General features: G+C 32.4%; 1 protein-coding gene across 2 annotated transcripts; it reads right to left on the reverse strand.

The window, feature by feature from the left end:
- Window positions 1–3,964: 3,964 nt before the first annotated feature.
- On the reverse strand, window positions 3,965–14,941 carry LOC132714219 (uncharacterized). Of its 2 annotated transcripts, XM_060697022.1 has the most exons (5): window positions 14,754–14,941; window positions 9,596–9,862; window positions 9,057–9,203; window positions 7,137–7,366; window positions 3,965–5,151 (listed from the first exon to the last, which is right to left on the reverse strand). In XM_060697022.1, the coding sequence occupies exons 1-5, from the start codon at window positions 14,827–14,829 to the stop codon at window positions 4,849–4,851; spliced, it is 1,023 nt and encodes a 340-aa protein (XP_060553005.1). In that variant the 5' UTR covers window positions 14,830–14,941; the 3' UTR covers window positions 3,965–4,848. The 2 variants fall into 2 exon arrangements, with proteins under 2 accessions (XP_060553005.1, XP_060553006.1); XM_060697023.1 differs by lacking the exon at window positions 9,057–9,203.
- Window positions 14,942–21,049: the final 6,108 nt, after the last annotated feature.

Raw genomic sequence — 21,049 nt, forward strand, 5'->3', positions numbered from 1 at the left:
GCCACTCCTTTCACCCTTATGTTTACTCCAGGTTTTTGTTTAGTGCCTTCTGTGTGCCCTACTTGAGTGTGTCGGGGGCCTCGTCGTTTGAATGTTGCCTTTGCCTTGTTGATCTTTATTCTTTTTTTTGTCATTTATTTATTTAAGCGCAGTAGTTGAATTGTTTTAGATACATTTATTTATTTTAATATTTAAGACAATTTTATGGGAGATAATTTTTGTCTGATGCAATGTACGAGTAATTATACATATTTTAGACTAATTATTTATTAGACGAAACTTAACCGTCTTGTCAGTTTTTTGAACACATGAAGTAAATAGCTCATAACGGAAATTAACCATCTGGTCAGATCTATGAACACATTACACATAAAGTAAATTGCTTTACATGCCATTGATAACAAAATATAGTAGTCATTTCAACAGTGTTAGTCTTTATCAGTTACATGAATCCTAAATTATTGACTGCATATCAAGTGATTTGATGCCTGTTGTAAATACTATAGAGAAAAGTTAGACAATTTACATTGTCTTTCTTGGGAAAGCTTGGTTTATGTCTTTTCTTTAAAAAATGTAGTTAACATGAAATGTAGATTTAGTCAATTTGCAAGTACAAAAATGTGTAAATTGGATTCTTATTGTACAAAAGTTGCCTTGTGCGTTTGTAAATAGCTCTACCTGACTGACCTGTGTATGTACTTTTGGTCTTGTTCTTATCTTGCCTTGTTGATTTGTAAATATCCAACTGACATATACACGTATATATATTATGTATTGTACATAATTTGACTAAATGGTTTGTAAATTGCTATGCAAAAATTTTAGTTTAGATATAAGTGGCTAGTTCGTACTTAGGAACTTCTTTTTTATTTGATAATCTTTATGTCAGGTTTGGTAATACAGTTTTAAAACAGATGATAGGCATTCCAATCGGAACTAATTGTGGCCCCCCTGATAGCTGATTTATTTCTTTACTGCTATGAAAGGGATTTTGCTACTTCATACATGCATTTAACAACACTTCTCGCTACCTAGATGATATTCTTAACATGAATAATCCTAATTTCGATCAATTGGTTCTAAAATAAATCCCAGTGAACTTAAATTGAATAAAACTAACTTTTCAGACGTTATTTCATTTTTTTAGATTTAAACATTTATCTCATAAACAATACTATAGTAACTAAAATCTACGATAAAAGAGATGATTTTGATTTTAATATTGTTAACTATCCACATTTAGATGGAGATGTACCTCATGCTACATCATAAGGGGTGTATATTTCTCAATTAATTAGATTTGCTAGGGCGTACAGTCGTCTTGATGATTTTAATGAACGCAATTTACTTATAACTAACAAACTTCTTAAACAAGGTTATCGCTATCATAAATTGCGTAAATATTTTACAAAGTTTTACCATCGTAATTCAGACTTAATTTAAATTTAATTGTAATTTAAAAACCCTTTTACGACTAGGTATTAGCAAACCTGACTTCTATTGAGATGTGGTTTACAAACTTCGTAGGATCATGGGTCATAGTAATTTTTCTGCCGTCTTCACTAAAAATATCAAACGTTTTATTAAATGAGGTTATGACCCAATTATTTTAAGGCATACCGCATGCTTGTTGTTCAACCCTTTTACAGTTGGACGCTACGTTTTCCTCTTTTAATTACATCTGGCGGATAAATTGGGAGACTCTATGATGGACAGTTCTTAAAGCCCTTTGGGGCTGAATTGTCTTAATGTACGTCTTCTATCTTGCTTCGTTGGGCCCTTATAGGTGATTTTCTTGTTGCTCTGCCTTCCTTTTAGGCATCGAGTAATTTGGTAATGGTCATTAGGCTGTACCTTTTTCTATATATTTACATAATTTTGTATGTGTTTTATTTATTTCGTCTAATGTAACCATGATCATTGTTAGAATTTCACTTGGCGGGGATTAATTTTATTTACACTTTCATGTCATTCAGGAACATATTGGGGCTAAGAGTGAGGTTTGGCGCGCCTAAAACCGGTTTAAACTCCCCATTGGTTTAACTACCACTGATCGTTCCAAGGCGGTCCCCTCTGTGTTCCTTCACGTGTTTTTCATGTCTGTATTGTTACTAGTTTTGGGTGTTTACATGTTTTTTGATGTCTGTCTTGTTGGATTGTCGTTGACGGAAGATATTTTCTCAATTCCCCTCCCCTCACCCATTTTTAACCCCCTCCCCACCTTTTCACCCTTACAGCCCTTATTACTTGTGCCACTCCTTTCACCCTTATGTTTACTCCAGGTTTTTGTTTAGTGCCTTCTGGGTGCCCTACTTGAGTGTGTCGGGGGCCTCGTCGTTTGAATGTTGCCTTTGCCTTGTTGATCTTTATTCTTTTTTTTTGTCATTTATTTATTTAAGCGCAGTAGTTGAATTGTTTTAGATACATTTATTTATTTTAATATTTAAGACAATTTTATGGGAGATAATTTTTGTCTGATGCAATGTACGAGTAATTATACATATTTTAGACTAATTATTTATTAGACGAAACTTTACCGTCTTGTCATTTTTTTGAACACATGAAGTAAATAGCTCATAACGGAAATTAACCATCTGGTCAGATCTATGAACACATTACACATAAAGTAAATTGCATGTAACGGATTTGAATATATTTATTTCAAGTTGTAAAGCTACCTTATTTCAATCAATTTAAAACAGTTAGCGAAAGGAAGCTTGGACATAGATTAAAAATAGTCGAAATTTGCTTTAAGAGTGCCAAGTATAAAAAGACTGAGACGTTAATTTATCTATAAAATAATGTGTTTATGTTTGAATGTTGTTATTTCTGTACTATGCATACATATACGCGCAGGTGTGTGTTATGTAAGTTTAATTTTTCTATTTTATTGATATGTGTTTATTCATGCCTGTGTTTCTGTTTTGCATATAATTTACATAGATTATCAAGGATAAAAAATAACGACCTCAAAGTTTTCACTAATATTTCATGATTCTTATTATTTCAATAAAATTTGATGAACAATCACTGTCGTTTTTTTCTTCTCTGTTTATTTAATAACAAGAAGTAATATCTGGTAACTCCAAAGTGGCCGAAGTCTCCATCAGAGTCAAAATATTTCAATAATATCAAACTTGAGAAAAATGTACTAAGATGTAAGGAAAAGTAAAAATATTTCAAGATTCGAGTAATATCGTACATATTACGTGCTAATTTTTCAGTATTTAGAACTATAATTCTGCTGCGTTACTAACGCAGCAAAGGCTATTTATGCATATTTTGACCCTTTTTGGGGTAATTTACGTGTTTGTAAGTGCCATTGATAATGTGTTAATTGCTTCCTTTTAGTTACTTTACAATATAACACATTCCAAAACATTTTCAAAATTTTCATGAAAAATAGCATGAATCTGCCTTAACGATTTAATAATGTTCATACAAATTAACATAAATGTGGGTACTCCTTGCTGTATTACTTTAATCTGTGTATATTACTGATTGCTTCATTGACACATTAGGTAGGTTAAAATGGTACGTGTATTATTAGAAGACATAAAAATTCTCGTGTTATAGAATAAAAAATGGTATCTTTATATATAAATTGTAAGCAAAGATAACTCTTTTTAAATTCCTTATCATATTTGAAGTAAAGAACAATCAAAATTAAGGTAAAAATTGGACTTATTGATTGACTTTTGCCGAATGATCCATCTAAAAGTACCAGCAACATTCCAAGAATAAGAGTCTTATTCAACATTAATCACACTTATTAATTAAATAAGCTTATAAAGCTTATTCTAAAGCCGATATTCCTTCTTATGACATACATACTCGTATACAAGTCGGGTATTTTCATTTCATCTCATCGTACAGTTAAGTGGCATTTTTGGGGCATTTATACTGCAAAATAGTTTTAAAAAGTACAAAATATTGAACGAACGAAAAGTTGTTTTACAAGTTAATTTATTATTTATGACAGACCCGAACTTACACAAGTTATATAATTTTTATGTAATAGAGCATTTTACATTTTCAATTTTATAAAATAATTAATATAAAAAAACATATATACAGCATTGATTTTTTTTCTCACTTTTAGTTTAAAAAATATCTTAACTTTCGTCATTGTTTGTTTATTAAATTGTGTTGGAATGTACCATAAGATGGCGAAAGTTAAAAGTTAAATAAAAGGTAAACCTGCATTATTAAGCAATATGCTAGGCAACACAACTAAATACATAACATGTAAATTGTTTTAATTCGAGTTTTATTACCGTGAATATCGGTGGCAACCTTGGGCAAGAAAACTTTTAGTTTATTGAACCTTCCTCATATTTTATCATTTTTATTTATTTATTCTATTTTTTTTATTATTATTTTTTTTTTATTTTATTTTTTTTTTGCTACATGCTAATATCCATGTTTGTTTCTATAATTTCCTGTTTTTAATGTTTTATAATTAGCCCCATCCGTGATTTACGTTTGGTTTGTCACTTCTCATACTTTTGTTTGGTGTCCTGCCTGCTTAGCTCCTTGCCAGCGGTCCTGTGTTTCTGGGCTTTAATAAGCTTATTAATTAAATAAGCTTATAATTAAATAAGGCTGCGTTCATTGAATGTCCATTTTTGTTGATATATGAGAGACTGAAAATGTTCTTACAAACAACGTTCAATGACCTTTCAAAATGTAAATTACAAAAGAAAAATAGTCTTATCACATTAACAAACGTTCAATAGTTGAGTTACCAAAAGTTATAACTGACTTTATGTTGTTTGATTTCGAAGAGAATTATTATAGGCTAGCATCGGTATTTATCATTATTTTCACTATGATAACACAAACACTTTATTTTATCTCGGACTTTGCCATAACTTCATCATAAGATGGCGGAGAGGCTGATGGGTCAATGTATTCGCTCGTGTTTGGATGTGAAACACCAGGTGCTCGATTTGATTGATTATTTGTTCCCTCGTTGAGGCCATAAATGGGGCGAATACTGCCTTGTTGGTAGTTATCTTGGTTTGTTACATGATTTTGTGCAGCGATTGGATCAGTGGTCATTATTGGTGGAACAATTGAACCAGACAAAGGCTGACTGCTCGACTCGTGGTTTACATATGTTGCTGTTTGCACAGTTGATGAAGTGTTCTACAAGAATTATTATAACATTTATAGCTAATTAAATTGAATTCATCATAAGTAAAAAATCAAAACATAAAGACAGTTGTACTTCTACAACATATACTACTCAAACTTTTGCTAAGCACCAAAGATTTATAACTATACTACGAATAATACAAAAAGGATTCAATAATTTATTTTCCATAGTTTGATACAGAAATGTTTTGAGATTGCCCTAACCTTAAACTAAAACAAAATGTCTTATCCTGTAAGTCTCGCCACGTGATCACGGAAAGCAAGCACCCCATGTATGTCTTATATCGTTTGTGGTTGCAGAGAAACGTTATGGTCCGTATGCAATGATAATACAATCACATGGTCATTTATATGTCAGACTTTATATAATCGTTTCACTTTGACATGGCAAACGCTGTAATATAACGGCACTCGAGTAAAGCAGAAATGTGGAGGGCTGTATGGCTGGTGGAGCAGTTTGACACATGCCGTGATGCGTGTGTGGCGCTTAGTGTACACGACAACACTGTCAATTTAGTCAGGCAATGTACCAACAGTGATGTACACCCGTCAGCAGGCAAGGCGGAAGCAGACAAAGGGTGACCTAAGCAGCTGAACCGCGATATTTAATTATCCAGCAATAGCAAACACATCTTCGTAATGTCCTTCTTAATACTTTTTGGGGCAGTCTATGTGCTCAGGCTATGCACCACGAATCTGCGATCAAAAATACCCTGTATAAGAATTAGTTTGAATCGTTGTCACCGCCAGGCCCGTTTGGAATGGGCGGTGGGGTATGTTAGGTGGACCAGACAAAACTGGAGATATGTTCTCTTCACTGATAACACATAAATTATTGCAAAATCAGTGACAAATATGTAGAATTTGTCCAATCAAATGGATTTGACATAAAATTGAAATTTAAAAAAAAAACACATTTGTACCACTATTATCAATTATTGCCAAATATATTCACACTAAAACATTCGGGCATAGCAAAAGTTGAGTGTGCAAATGTAATATTTCGAGCAACTTATTGGTTTCTATCTTGAGCGTAATAATTGATTATCAAATCCTTTATCGCAATAAATGAAGATATTTAAATGCTTAAGACAGCAAACAAAATTTTACTTTCAACAAAATATCATTTTTAAATGCGAATTATGTTCACAACAATATGTTGTCAATGAAAATGGGGTTAAGGAGATATTAGGAAAGGCCTAGATCAAGAAAATGTGCATAATTCAGTCATCAAGAATAAGTAAATACAGAACGACCAGAATATAAAACAACCCACGTATGTATAGTTGTAAAACGGACATTTATTGAATAAGAACTGGCCTAATTAAAAACAATTACAATGAATTACAACGTGTCTATTTATAATCATATGTCAATACCGTTGAACCAACCATTTGAAACCTAAAAATGAGAGCTATTAAATAAACAAACAAACAAAAACAATCCGTAGCACTTTGCAGTTAACGTTTTAGAATGGCATATTTTTAAGTATTATTATAAACTACATGTATATTAGAACTTGAAAGCCATACAAAAACATCATGAGACTGATGGGGTATTTCTAACACCCTTTAAACATCAATTGAAAAAATTTAACAAACATTGTTGAAAGTGTATAAATCTATATCTCATGAAATATTTTCATAAAAAGTATCAAAATAAAACGATATTGGTACCATTATTACATGGTTGATTACCGAAAATGTAGTAACATAAAATGTCTCTGTTATTTAACACACATATGATGTACGTAAACAGAATAAAATGTTCCGGAACAAAATACTATTTTGCTATTTTAGTAGGGTTTTATCCGATTAGCAATGACTTTGTGCATGCGCCACTCGCTTTAAGGCAATTTATTGCCATTTATTGATTTCAAAAAGCATTTTGGAAGTTTTCCTTTTTAAAATCCAAACAATAATTTCAGCATCAGATGTATAGCTTTATACACTTTAAGCGTCACACTGTCAGCATACCTGTACAGTATCAGCAGCACCGTTGGAGCGCCTGATAAAATATAAGCAACACACAAATAAGCAGATGACCAACACTACACCAACAGTGATTCCTATGACTATACCAGTAACAGAACGAGTGCGCGTGACACAACCGGAACCATCTCCACACGAATCGTAACCATTGCATACGAGTTGTTTGTCTATACACCGTGAATTGTCACACTCATGACCATAACTTGGACACGACTCTTAAATGTTTGGATTAAGATTGCATGCTTTGTATTAATTTATTAGACAATAAATCATAACGTAAGTGAATATGTAAATAACACATGGGTTTGTGGGTAACAACAAAAATATTATCCCGAGGAAAATACTGTTACCCGAGGTGTTAGCCGAGGGTAACAGTGTTTTAACGAGGGATGATATTTTTACTGTTACTCACAAACCTATGTGTCATTTATTTTATTACGCCAAACAATAACTGTTAAATTTTTTTATGATGATTTTATTTTATTTTCTTTAGAAAACAAGACCATGTGACCAGATTTTATATTATTACCCCTCACTTTTTTCGTAATGCTAATTTCCCATAGGCCTCTGTGAGTTATTTTTACTGTTAATGCAAGTGTACCACGTGACTAAGAATTTTGTACTGTTACATAGGTAACAGTTTTTTTAACAGTATAAAATCTGGTCACGTGGTCTATTTTCTAAATAAAATGAAATAAAATGGCCGCCATAGTTTTCTCGATTAATTCTTATTTTCAACGTTAAACCCCGATAGGACATCAATTTCTTCTCTGGAGTAACTATGACACTCATAAAATTTAGTTGTTTGCAACCTGGTGTGCTTTTCGCGTATAAAATTTCTTTTTGTTGAATAGTCAAAAAGTGAACATCCGTTTTCAACGGAAGTAATTACAATGTAAATAATTATGTGTCAAACTGGAACATGCAGACGATTTAAGCATGCAACAAAGGATTATTTTACAATTTTAATCAGTGAAACGTTACAGATTTGGTGGACAGACATAGGATATCATCGTTATTTTGTCAAAAATCATGCTAAGAATATTCTGGAAACAGAAGAATCAGATTTCACAGATCATAACCGTGTAAATGGGTTAGTGTTTTGTTTTCTAAATAAAACCTAGCTTATTGTATTTTTATGATTTGTAGATATCATCACTTGCTTAAAGAATAAAAGAAAAAGAAAACTCCTCAATTAGGCCTAAAGTACACTTAAAACTTAAAAGGTAAGGACAGTTGTTACAGTTAGATTTATTTGACAATTTCAGATCATCACAGTATTTTTGTTCGGGGTAATAAAATAAATAACACATGGGTTTGTGAGTAACAGTAAAAATATCATCCCTCGTAAAAATACTGTTACCCGAGGCAACGCCTCGGGTAACAGTATTTTCCTCGGGATGATATTTTTACTGTTACCCACAAACCCATGTGTTATTTATATACTGTTAAAAATACTGTTAGTTTAAACATATTTTATTCCTCACATAAGCATATGAAAATTACATACATGGTATTTACAATCAAAACAAGAAAAGGATTAGACTGGAAGCAACCTAATGCTTATTGAAGTCTTTGACAACAATTTGTACCCTGTAACAGTACAAATTTCTCGCCGTACACTTGCATTAACAGTATATATATCTCCCAGTAGCCTATGGGAAATTAACAGTACACAAAAAGTGAGGGGTGATTATAAGAGATAATTAATGCACAATAGTTGCAGGATTTTGCCTGAATTCTTTATACAGGATAACAATTAAATTTTTCAACCACTTGTATGAAAATGAAGTTTATCACAGACGTAGTTAAACTAAGTATGTACATGTCATTTTGATTGCAACACCTAACACCTCATTGTAAATCATTTCTTTTATCACTATAGCAAAAAAAATTTATACCTACCATTATAACCAAAACTTGTAATAACAATAGAGACCACATTAGAGATAATCTGGTTTTTCACGGGAACATATTTTATTCGGATATATTGACTGTCAGCAGTAAATGCACCTTCTGGTTTTGCCTTTCCGCAAACGTCGACTTCCAAGCCTTAGTTCAGAAACATTAGAACTCTTCTTGTTATTAACAATAAAATTTTACCCCTTAGATGTAAGATTTTAATACGATCTAAACAGAAAAAAAACTCAAGAAAAATGATACAGCCATTATGGCACGTGAGCACTTAAATAAAATTGAAATGTATATTGAATTATAAAATAAACCATAGTACAAGAAGTTTCGTATAGTTATGAACTCAAATGTTCTGGGGTTTTTTTGTTTTTTGTTTTGTTTTGTTTTTTTGTTATTTTAACGTTATACATCTACAGAGTTTATGATATGAGCTATCTAATACTTTTAATAACAAAATTTGCCTGTTAAAAACAATAATGTTGAAAAGTTTTTTTTTTCTTATTGGAAACCTTTAAAATGAAAATTGTTACCTTCAATCCTCGCAAATGACCTTTCACCAGCGTAAAATTCAAGATGACCTTTATCACAGTCAAGGTTAATGTCCTCAAAATAGAACATTAATTTATTGAAGGATGTGTACCACCCTTTTACGGTTGTTTCACAGTAACCAAGCCTATCGTATGGGTGGTTGGGATTTCGTTTCTCAAATAGGTTGTTGTCAGTAAGTTGAAGCTGTGTTTGATATACGGTGTACGCGATGAAGCTGATTTCGTTGCTGCAATAGTCTTCCATACGAGCTGAAACAAAGTAAATAAAATACAGAGAAAAACATAATCCTTAAAGAACGCCCAACACGGCAAAATTGAAAATATTGCAGGCTCGGTTTGATTGAGCCTGTTCATGGACGGTACTGGAAAGTGCAAGTTACCGTCCACGCCCCTAGCACCGGCTCAAGCAGATGTGTTAATATGACGGTTATTATGGAACCTTCAAACCGAGTCTGCAATTCTCTTGTAATTTTGTTGTGATTAATGGTTCCGAGAGATCATTTTGCTTTCAGATTTTTTTCAATGTGACACGTTAGTGCCATTCCATGAAAAACGGCATATGGTCTTCAAGTAAAAGAATACGTGTGCCCTCAACCTAAACGAGAAAACACTGGGCGGAATTAAATAAAATTGAAATTTGAATAAAACCTATCTGTCGATTTTAAAACTAAGGTTATGTTTAATCGAACTATAAATTAGTCTTTCATTTTTTTCACAATTAGTGTTGTGTGTGGTCAGGAAATTGAAGCTACAAGTCGATTATAAAATTTTGATGATGTTTAATCGTATTAGAAAAATGCCAGTGACTTTTGATGTAACGATATACGTTCTGTGTAGACAAAAGTTTTCAGGAAACAAAAGAATCAAAATTACCTGAATATTTGATACTTATATAAGCTCTATGAATGCTAAACACTAAGGAATATACGTACCTAAGTAGACAACACTAATCTTGATTACACCTATGAATAACAATGAGACATTCTCTGGTAGAAGTCACATGACCTACTATGTTGATACTCATTTCTTTTGCACATAGAAAAACATTCTTGTAAATGCATACATATTATTTGAGCTGCGTCATAACAAAACCAACATAATGGGTATGCGACCCGCATGGATCCAGACCAGCCTGCCCATCCGCACAGTCAGATCAGGATCCATGCTGTTCGCTATCAGTTTCTCTTTGTAAGCCTATGAATAACAATGAGACATTCTCTGGAAGAAGTCACATGACCCACTATGTTGATACTCATTTCTTTTGCACATTGTAAATGCATACATATTATTTGAGCCGCGTCATGACAAACCCAACATAATGGGTATGCGACCAGCATGGATCCAGACCAGCCTGCGCATCCGCACAGTCTGATCAGGATCCATGCTGTTCGCTATCAGTTTCTCTTTGTAAGCCTATGAATAACAAGCAAAATCGTTGAATTTATACCCCCCGCCGAGTACTGGTTATTATTAACACAACAACTGAAGACATAAGGCTTTATTTATATATTAATCATGGCATAAACTGTAATATTCTTTGAACTTGAAGCTTTGTTCCTTCAAACAAGAAGAATTTTTAAGTTTTCACTATATACATATAAGGAAAATCTATGACCCCCTGGAGTGGGGCCAATTTTGACACCAGGGCTAAAATTTGAACAATTTTGGTAGAGGACCTATAGGTTATATCATATACCAAATATAAAAGCTCTAGGCCTTGTACTTTCAGACACGATTTTTTAATTTTGCATTTTTGAAACTCCATTTCTGGCCCTGTGACCTACTTATGCAACAGACCGGAACCATTCATCAACTTTGGCAGAGGACCACCCTAGGATCATTCCTGTAAAGTTTGGTTGGTTGCTGTGCAGTCATTTGTTTCTGAAGAGATGTTGTTGAAAGAAATTGCTGACGACACACGACGACGGACGGTGGGGGATCACAATAGCTCACCTAGATGTAAAAACATCTTAATCTCCAGACTTCATTGCAATTTTCAAGGCATCAAGAAGGGATCTCACAATTTTCAAAATATTTTTAAATGTTATGGTAACAAATCAGTTTAATTCTTCTTTAATAAAACTAGAAATGTGTCCATAGGACACGGGTGCCCCCATCGCGCCACTGTCTGTCAATCTTATGACTCAAGTCAAATATTTTTGAAAAACTAAAAATCTTTTTACTAAAGTAAAGGCAAGAACTTTAACAAATACTGAATAAATCCCCAAGCAAACCCCAAGTTGAAAATTGCAAATTTATACTACTGTAATTCAAGGGCAATGACTCTAACAAAACTGAAAAAAAATCCACATGCATAGTCCCAGGTTCATAGCTTCACAGTGAGGTGAATCATTATTCCTGTAATTTAGTGATGTTGATCACTATTCCTGTAAAGTTGGTCGATTCTAACTCAAGCACTCAAGGATCAAATAACAACATAATGAAACAGTTTTTACTAAGTCAAGGGAAATAACTCTACAAATACTGGATAAATCCACAAGCGAAACCCCAGGAACAAACTAAATATACTGAGCAACATTCCAATAAGGTTTAATGACTCTATGTCAAATCCTTTTTGAGTTACATGCGACACATGTTGAAAATTGCAAACATTTTCTAAGTCAAGGGCAATTACTCTAAAAATACTAAATAAATCCAGACGAAAATACCCAGGTGCACAACTACACATGCTGATCAACATTCCTGTAAAGTATCATGAGTCTAGGTCAAATACTTTTTGAGTTACATGCGACACATGTTGAAAATTGCAAACATTTTCTAAGTCAAGGGCAATTACTCTAAAAATACTAAATAAATCCAGACGAAAATACCCAGGTGCACAACTACACATGCTGATCAACATTCCTGTAAAGTATCATGAGTCTAGGTCAAATACTTTTTGAGTTACATGCGACAAAAGTTGAAAATTGCAAAATTTTACTAAGTCAAGGGCAATGACTCTAAAATACTAAAAATATCCAAACGAAAATACCCAGGTGCACAACTTCACATGCTGATCAACATTCCCATAAAGTTTCGTTGAATTCCAGCCATTAGTTGCAGAGAACTACTCCGGAAACGAAATTCGGACGGACGGATGGACGGACGGACAACGCCAAAACTATATCCCCCTCCCGATTCCATCGGCGGGGATAACAATGAGACATTCTCTGGTAGAAGTCACATGACCTACTATGTTGATAATTATTTCTTTTGCACATAGAAAAACATTCTTGTAAATGCATATATATTATTTGAAAGGCGTCATGACAAAACCAACATAATGGGTATGCGACCAGCATGGATCCAGACCAGCTGCGCATTCGCGCAGTCTGATCAGGATCCATGCTGTTCGCTATCAGTTTCTCTTTGTAAGCCTATGAATAACAATGAGACATTCTCTGGTAGAAGTCACATGACCTACTGTGTTGATGCTCATTTCTTTTGCACATAGAAAAACATTCTTGTGAATGCGTACATATTATTTGATCCGTGTCATGACAAAACCAACATAATGGGTATGCGACCAGCATGGATCCAGACCAGCCTGCGCATCCGCGCAGTCTGATCAGGATCCATGCTGTTCGCTATCAGTTTCTCTTTGTAAGCGAACAGCATGGATCCTGATCAGACTGCGCGGGCTGGTCTGGATCCATGCTGGTCGCAAACCCACTATGTTGGTTTTGTCATGACGCGGCTCATTTATTAAATCTACATTTATTTTTATCCACGTTGTTTAATTCTTATTAAGTTAACCTATCTACCTATTTTTTCTCTGTTACCAGACTCTTTGTTTAAGCCAACAATATACAACAAAACTAACTTTGCTTCAAGATAACCACTTAGGTCAAGCAGATCAAAACCAGCACTTAGTAAAAACAAAATGTTAGGCTGAACAATTTAGATTTTAATTTGAGTCTGTTTTTGCTAATTTGTCTTACGCTAATGATCATTTTTGTATCTTCTTTACACAAAAATAGTATTAAAATCAGTTAAATCAGTTAGAATGCATAATTTCTAATCATTTTTACTCATTTATATATTTACATTGATAGTGCAATACTCATGAGGAAATGAGTTACGAGGAAATGGTTTACGTGGAAATGGCTCTGCACAATTTTGCTTTTTAAAGAAGAAGATTATGTAGATAATTAATGCCATAAGCAAGCTTAAGTCACGTATGATTACACTTTAGGAAATCATATTTTAAAAAGTTGTCATTGTTATCAGCATAAACGTCGATTGAAGTGAATGACGTGACGTCATTTACGTTATATACAAACATAGCATAAACGCAAGCTAATGTTAGCGTTACACTAAAGACGCGTAATTGAAATTAAAGATCCTGTATGTTGTGACTGAGGTTTTATACCACACTTAACTGAAATAATACATATGTATATACTTATGTTAATAAAACAATTTTCAAACATCAAAGAATATGTAAAATATGTACTGCAAATATTTGTTCACATTATATGTAATTATTGAAATATATGCATTCATTTTTGATTGAGAATAAAGACTTTATAGAAAATAATTTTCTAATTACCTCCCTTTATTTACAGGAAATGTTAAATTCGGTAATATCGTTATAAATAATGCTTTTTGGAACATAAAAAATTGATAAATCTTATTTGGACATCATATTTATGATATAAAACTATAAAAAAAAATGTGTTACAGGATCTTTAACAGTTTACTTTTTTAACTTTGTAATAAAAATAAAATTACATTCGTGTAGATTCAAAACTAAATTGATTGAACTGTTTGAATAAAACAATATTATTCAACTCGTTCAAAACAGTGGTATTAATCCTACATTCATTGAATATTCTCTATTTATAATAAGTATTGTACTTTGTGATCACATGACCTACTATGTTTGATACTCATACTTTGTGTATATACATTCATAGACTGGCACATTGAAACCGAAACTATATTACAATGATATAGCTTGATTATAAACACTACAATTGTCTTGTTTATACCATCATATAAGATTTAAATAAATGTATAAAAGCAAATAGACGAGTTTTAACCAATTGTCTTAAACCTCTTAACTTTGAATGTTCGTTGCTTATAAGAAATCTATGTTAATAGGTAACATATTATTGATTAAAAATAAATGACTTACTATAGCCCCATGATCCATCTAAAACGATCAACAGCGTTCCAAATATATGTATATGTATTTTGAATTTTTTAAACATCTCTTTTCATGAAATACACTAATAAAATAGCTTTCATTAACACACCATATTCGTATATAAACACCGATTTAAGTCACTGGTGTATACCTAAAATATTTTCATGTCATCTTACATTCAACGCAAACAGGAAGTACGAAAAGGTTATAATAGCACTAATAAACAAATATAATACGGAGGGTAAGTTATTTAAATAGGGCATAGTTGCAAGTTTGTTGATAAATTTTACGGTGCAATATTACAAGAAATGTTAATAACGAGCAAAAATGACGAGTGTTTAAAATTATGTAAACTTTTACAAAAATTAGTTTTTGCTATTTAAAAAAAAAAACACCCAAATTAATTGAAGGAGACCAACTATTAATATCTTGGTTAATCTTGTGAGGTTTATACCAGAGCCAAGATTAAGTTGACTCTTATAGATAGTAAAAGTCTTACCAATTTGCAAACAAAATTGATTAGTAAACGAAACCGGTTTAAATATACTATAGTATAACATTGAAAATATGCCTTACAGGCATTAACAAACAATCTTTTTTTTTTAAATCATGATTGTCGCCAGATATCATCTCAATTAAAAAAAAAAATAATGCTGAGCACTGTCCCTAATAAGGAAGAAAAAATGATATACAATAGTGGGAAAGGAATAACTGTTCGTCACACAGCACAAATAAAAGTAATGTTTGTTTAAGGCTGTTGATAGATAGCAGTCCATCAGCAAGGCCCGCTAGCACCGGCTTGAGTAGAATTTATATAAATTGCATACCTTCTTACCAAACAGTTTAACTACCATGTTTAAGTTGATAATAAAGATGTTTTTATTTATTGTATAATTCAAAATTACAGTAAATTTACAAAAAAATTGTGATACGTCAATAGATTAAATATTTAAATTTTAAATAAACAAAGGTCTTGATTTTTATTACCGTATAAACAGTATCATAAATTCATACACCAAAGCTCTTATATATCTGATACTAGTAGATCGTTCAGCATGACATAAAGTTTGTATTTGTGCTACAGATCAATCAAACCGAACTGGGGCCGTTTTATCAACGTGTCGTAGTCTACGACAATTTTTTGTCGGTGCTGTACGTCTGCGACAACGTCGTACGACCGTTTTATGAAACGTGTCGCAGACGTTGTGTTTCTGCGACGTCGCAGCCTTTGTCGTAGACAATAATTCTTGCGAGACACAGTCTAGCCAGTGCGCGTTTTGACGTCACATATTGAAATCAAAAGTACTTAAAGTACTGATGGAATTTACATGACTATTATCAAACGGATAAATTTACATGATTATTAGAAAATGGATAAATATTTTTTTAATGTCATTAAAAGAACAAACTTTAGTGAGAAATACAGCATATTTTTTCTGCACTCGATTCAACCTTTAAAATACTAAATCACGCTACGGTTCCACCATTAATGCCGTGTCTGCTACTGAATGCTAAAGGCACATTATGTCTCAGTCTAATCAAGTTTCTGAACACGGGTTTTATAACCTTTAAAATAACTTTAAGCATGCAGCCGCTTATGACTTGAAGCGGTGAATGTAAAATTATTAACCAAAAATGTCAACAAAGTAGTATTTGACTTTTATACAAAATACTATATAACTATCACAACTAAATTGCCAAAAATTAACAGACGCAAAAAGATGGAAACGACCGATCAGCCACTTTGGGAATTAAAACAGAAAACTAAAAATCAAAAGCATTTTTAAGAAACGCCAAAAAGTATGTTAATAGTACTTAAATAGTAAATTTAAAATTTAAATAGCACCGGCTTTTCAAGTGTATCGTGTGGCGATCAATCGGAATGTCACGGCTATTATCTATAATAACATCGGAAGTTAATACGGATTGAAAGTAGTTACACCACGTAAGGAATACGCAACATTTCAACTGATTTTAACGAGATAAGGTGCAGAGTACCCGTGACTATATAAGCTACCCACAGTATATAAAAACTAAAAAAATAATAACCTGAAAGCATTCGAGTATAGCCATTTTTAAATAGTATTTCCGAGAAATACGGTACAGACTCGAATATATGAACAAAGCGAATAACTAGTCCCTTGTTTTTCTAGTTGTTTGAAACAAAAAATATAACATACATCATTACATGTATAGTATAGCATATACCATTGCCAATGCATCGAAAATAATAAATTGCTGTTTTGATTTTTTGTTTATTCGTTTTTAATTGAAACGGAACACGCTGTTTTGTATTCTGTTCCTATTTGCATCTTAATAAATTATTCTATTTAAAGTATCATGTATATTTTATTTTGTTAGTGTTTTTTCAAAAAGAAATTATATTTAATTGTTTAAAGGTATTTATACATATATTTCATGTAGTCATTTCTAAAAAATTCCCCTACTCCCGGCATTGTAAATACCAGTTCGGACTATATTTTTTCAAGTCTTAAAAAGAATTGAAATAACATTAACTGGAGAGGTCACGAGACCTCTTCACAGTGTTCAGACCTATTTGCTGGCGGCATCCATTTTGCGTATCTGATTGTAAGTGAATGAATCTCATTAGGAGCAGTCTACAAAAATGGTTTGCGCATGCTCCGTTTCAAATTCGACTTAACTTAACGAAAAATAAACATCGAAGTAAACAAATCTGTACGTAGAAAAACGGAAAATTTCGATTTACGTCACTTAAACTTTTAATTGTATAAATCAGATTACCGTATTGTTTTGCTGAATAGCGTTTTACTATTTCATATTCCGATTAAATAGTAACCAGTGAACATAACAGGTACAATATCACCATTCAATATAAGAGAACCGTGTACCGAAAATTTGCTGCTTCTTAAACTTTTGAAATATGTACGACTTAATAACGCAACGGAGATTTTTTTGCGCAAATGGCACAAATTTTTACTCAAGATTTTCCTCAAAATATCAATTGTGGTTTGGAGGCATGCAGCTTTATATACGTTTATTCCAATCAAATGATATAAAACATTTTGATGTTTAAATTATGGACTTAAAATTGATTAACAATATTTATGCCCGTTTGAAAAATGTAGAGGAAATGTTTCCGTATACTACGGATATGCCGTTAGGGCATTGCCTATGGATGTGTTGATCTGAAAACCGATAGTCGATAGCTACGATTGGTGAAAACGCGAAAATCACAAAAACTACGATGGTAAAATGCGAAAGCACCGATGATGAAAAACGCGAAAGAACGATGATGAAAACCGCGACATACGATAACTAATGATGAAAGCGCGTATAAACTATCGTGTTTTCACCATCGTACTTCGCGTGTTCAACCATCGTAAATTTGCGTGATTCGCGTTTCATCATCGTACTGTTCGTGTTTTCATCAATCGTACTATCGCGTTTTCACCATCGTACTATCGTGTTTTCAACCATCGTACTATTCGCGTTTTCATCATCGTACTGTCGTGTTTTTCATCATCACTATCGCGTTTTCACCATCGTACTCTTGTGATTTCATCATCGTACTTTCACGTTTTCCATCATCGTACTATCGCGTTTTTCACCATCGGTAGTTTTCGGATTTCGTGTTTTCCCATCGTACGATCGACGTATCGCTGTTTCAGATTAACACATTCATAGGCGATGGCCCTAACGGCATTCCGGAATCTACCACAGTACGATGATGAAAACGCAAATCACGAAAACTACGATGGTGTGAAAACGCGACAGTACGATGGTGAAAACACGATAGTTTATCGCGGCTTTCTCATCGATAGGTATCGTACTGTCGCCGATTTCCATTCATCTACGTATCGCGTTTTCATCATCGTGCTTTCGCGTTTCACCATCGTAGTTTTCGTGATTCGCGTTTCACCATCTTAACTATTCGACTATCGCGTGTTTGATCAAACACATTCATAGGCGATGGCCCTACGCATTCCGTAGCTATACTAACCCAAAACATTAACCGAAAAATTGCTTATTGAATTTTACAAAGACACTTTTATGTTTGAACTACTTTTAATATAAATTATATACATGTGTTTATCATTTATTTTAAATTTTTGTTTGATGGCAAAACACAAATTATTTTCTTTAGAAAAAGTATCCTTAAAGTATCTCCGCATATAATCTTTAAAAAACATTTTTAAAAAAAAATGAAAGTGTAAAAAACAAACTTTCATTATGACACTATATAATAATAAAAGTCTATTTTGTTATAATAATTGTAATTAATAACCATTCATGTGTCTTTTTATGCCAAAAAATATCCCCAAATATTTTCGAATACAACAAATCTCTCAACTACCAGCCAAAAAGACCTCTCGCATGCTTCTTTTAAAGAAGCAAACTTGTCATGCATTTATTGCAGACTTACATTTTTGTTTTGCTGCTATTTCTAAAGATAGAGTTTGAATGTGAAGTATTAAAATTTTACTGTAGCAAAATTTTGACTTTTCATACAAATACTAAATCCATTAACACCGTTCTTGATTGCAAAAATTTAACAGAAGCAAACGTTTAGTTCAGTTAATGATAATGGAAATAAAAATATAAAGAAAAATAAAAATTAAAAAACTATAAAATTAAAAGCTTTACAAAATAAAACATTCTAGGCTTTATTGGACCTTTATGAAAGGCATTTTTGCGCTTAGGAAAAACAATTTAGCTTTCTTTTTTTTTTTAGAAACGGGGCCCAAAATTATGTTTTAAAGACTAGCTTTTCATGATAAAAACCCAATGATTTGACATATGCATTTTACTTAAATTGGCACCCAATGTACTTTTTTGTAGTAGAAGTGTGGGCGCACATTTTTATCCATTTTCCGAGGAATTCATACACAAAAATTTTTCAAACTATTCTTTCCTTTCCCGTTTTTTTGAAATAAATATAAAATTTTTAATCTATAATTTACCATTGCTAAATTTTGAAATAAAAATTGATTTTTAAAATTTTTCGAAATTTAAATTTTTAAGCGCACTTTTTAATTTTGAAACGCCCCACGCTTTTTTTGTTGAAATTTTTTGCAAAAATTCACTTTTTTTTTGTTGTTTTTATTTGGGTTTTTTTTTTAGGGGAAGCGGAAAATTTTTTCTCTAATTAGCCGGGGTTCCCAAATCTGTCGTTTTTTATGTGTTTCTTTCGAAAATTGAAAAATTTGACCGCGTCATGAAAAAACCACATAGTGAGATTGCGACCACAGGGCCCTACCACTCCCCCCGCCAGCGATCATGACCCATGCTGTTCGCTTACAACCATAAACAATAGAGAAACTGAGAGCGAACAACGGGGGATTCCCTATCAGACTACCGATTGCGCGGGGTTTTTTGGATCCATGGTCGCAAAACCATTTTGTTGGTTTTTTCAGACGCGGGTCATAATTATACTATCAAAAAAGTATTAATAGCGCAAGTTATGAATAAGCAAAAAAAAATATCAACGCATGAATGATCACAGGGGACTCCTACATATATATACTATATCATTTTGTTGTGTATACTAAAAACTCCCCCCTTTCCCGGGTTTTCAATTTACGTAGTTACAGCGGTTTTAATTTTTTTTAAAAATTTAAATGAAAATTAATAACCAGCAAATGAGACGTCAAACTGAATTATATAACCTGTAATGCAGTTTTCAAAAATTGATAATTTTAAAATTATCTTTTCATCCACGTAACTTTTATTTACTGCGCCTTGTCTTGTTTTCTTTTTTATATTCTATTACTATTTTTTTCTCTTTTAAAATTGTTTTTCCGATCATGACCACGGTAATTTCCCTGTGTCCTTTTATTTTTTACCATATGGTTTCTTCAAAAAATATCAAATTTATGTAAAATCTAGTTAAAATATTATTATTTTTCCAATATTAATTGAAATAAAAAAGAGTTAATCATGTTTTCTATTCTATTTCCGAAGACATCTTTGGGAATATTTATAAATAGAATAGAGTATGCCGTAAAGGCATATTTGCTCCCAAACGAAACGATATTTTAGACATTTTATAGGTATAAGATTAGTATATTCTGTCTCTTCTTATACTAAGAGCGCTTGTATAAAAGTCCCTTTATAAACGATTGACATTTTAAAAGAAAAAACAAATTGAAATATGTTGTTTGATTTTTTTATTTCTGAAAAAAAGTTTTTTTCATAAAATAATGTGCTGAGCTGTATACATGTAAACAGTGATCGCCAGTCTTGACTTACAGTAACGTCGTACGACAGCCCTAAACCCTTCGTAGACTGCGACATTTTTTACT

The sequence above is a fragment of the Ruditapes philippinarum genome, unplaced genomic scaffold (genome assembly GCF_026571515.1).
Source record: "Ruditapes philippinarum isolate M1 unplaced genomic scaffold, ASM2657151v2 ctg4502_1_1_1_1, whole genome shotgun sequence".
NCBI classification, from domain to species: Eukaryota; Metazoa; Mollusca; class Bivalvia; order Venerida; family Veneridae; genus Ruditapes; species Ruditapes philippinarum.

Excerpts from the sequence above, each read along its gene's own strand:
- LOC132714219 (XM_060697022.1), bottom strand. The coding sequence starts at position 14,829 with ATGTTTAAAAAATTCAAAATACATATACATATATTTGGAACGCTGTTG. Across the intron at positions 9,863-14,753 it reads AGATGGATCATGGGGCTATA|CTCGTATGGAAGACTATTGC; the intron begins GTAAGTCATTTA and ends ACTTTGTTTCAG. Across the intron at positions 9,204-9,595 it reads GTCATTTGCGAGGATTGAAG|GCTTGGAAGTCGACGTTTGC; the intron begins GTAACAATTTTC and ends TTCTGAACTAAG.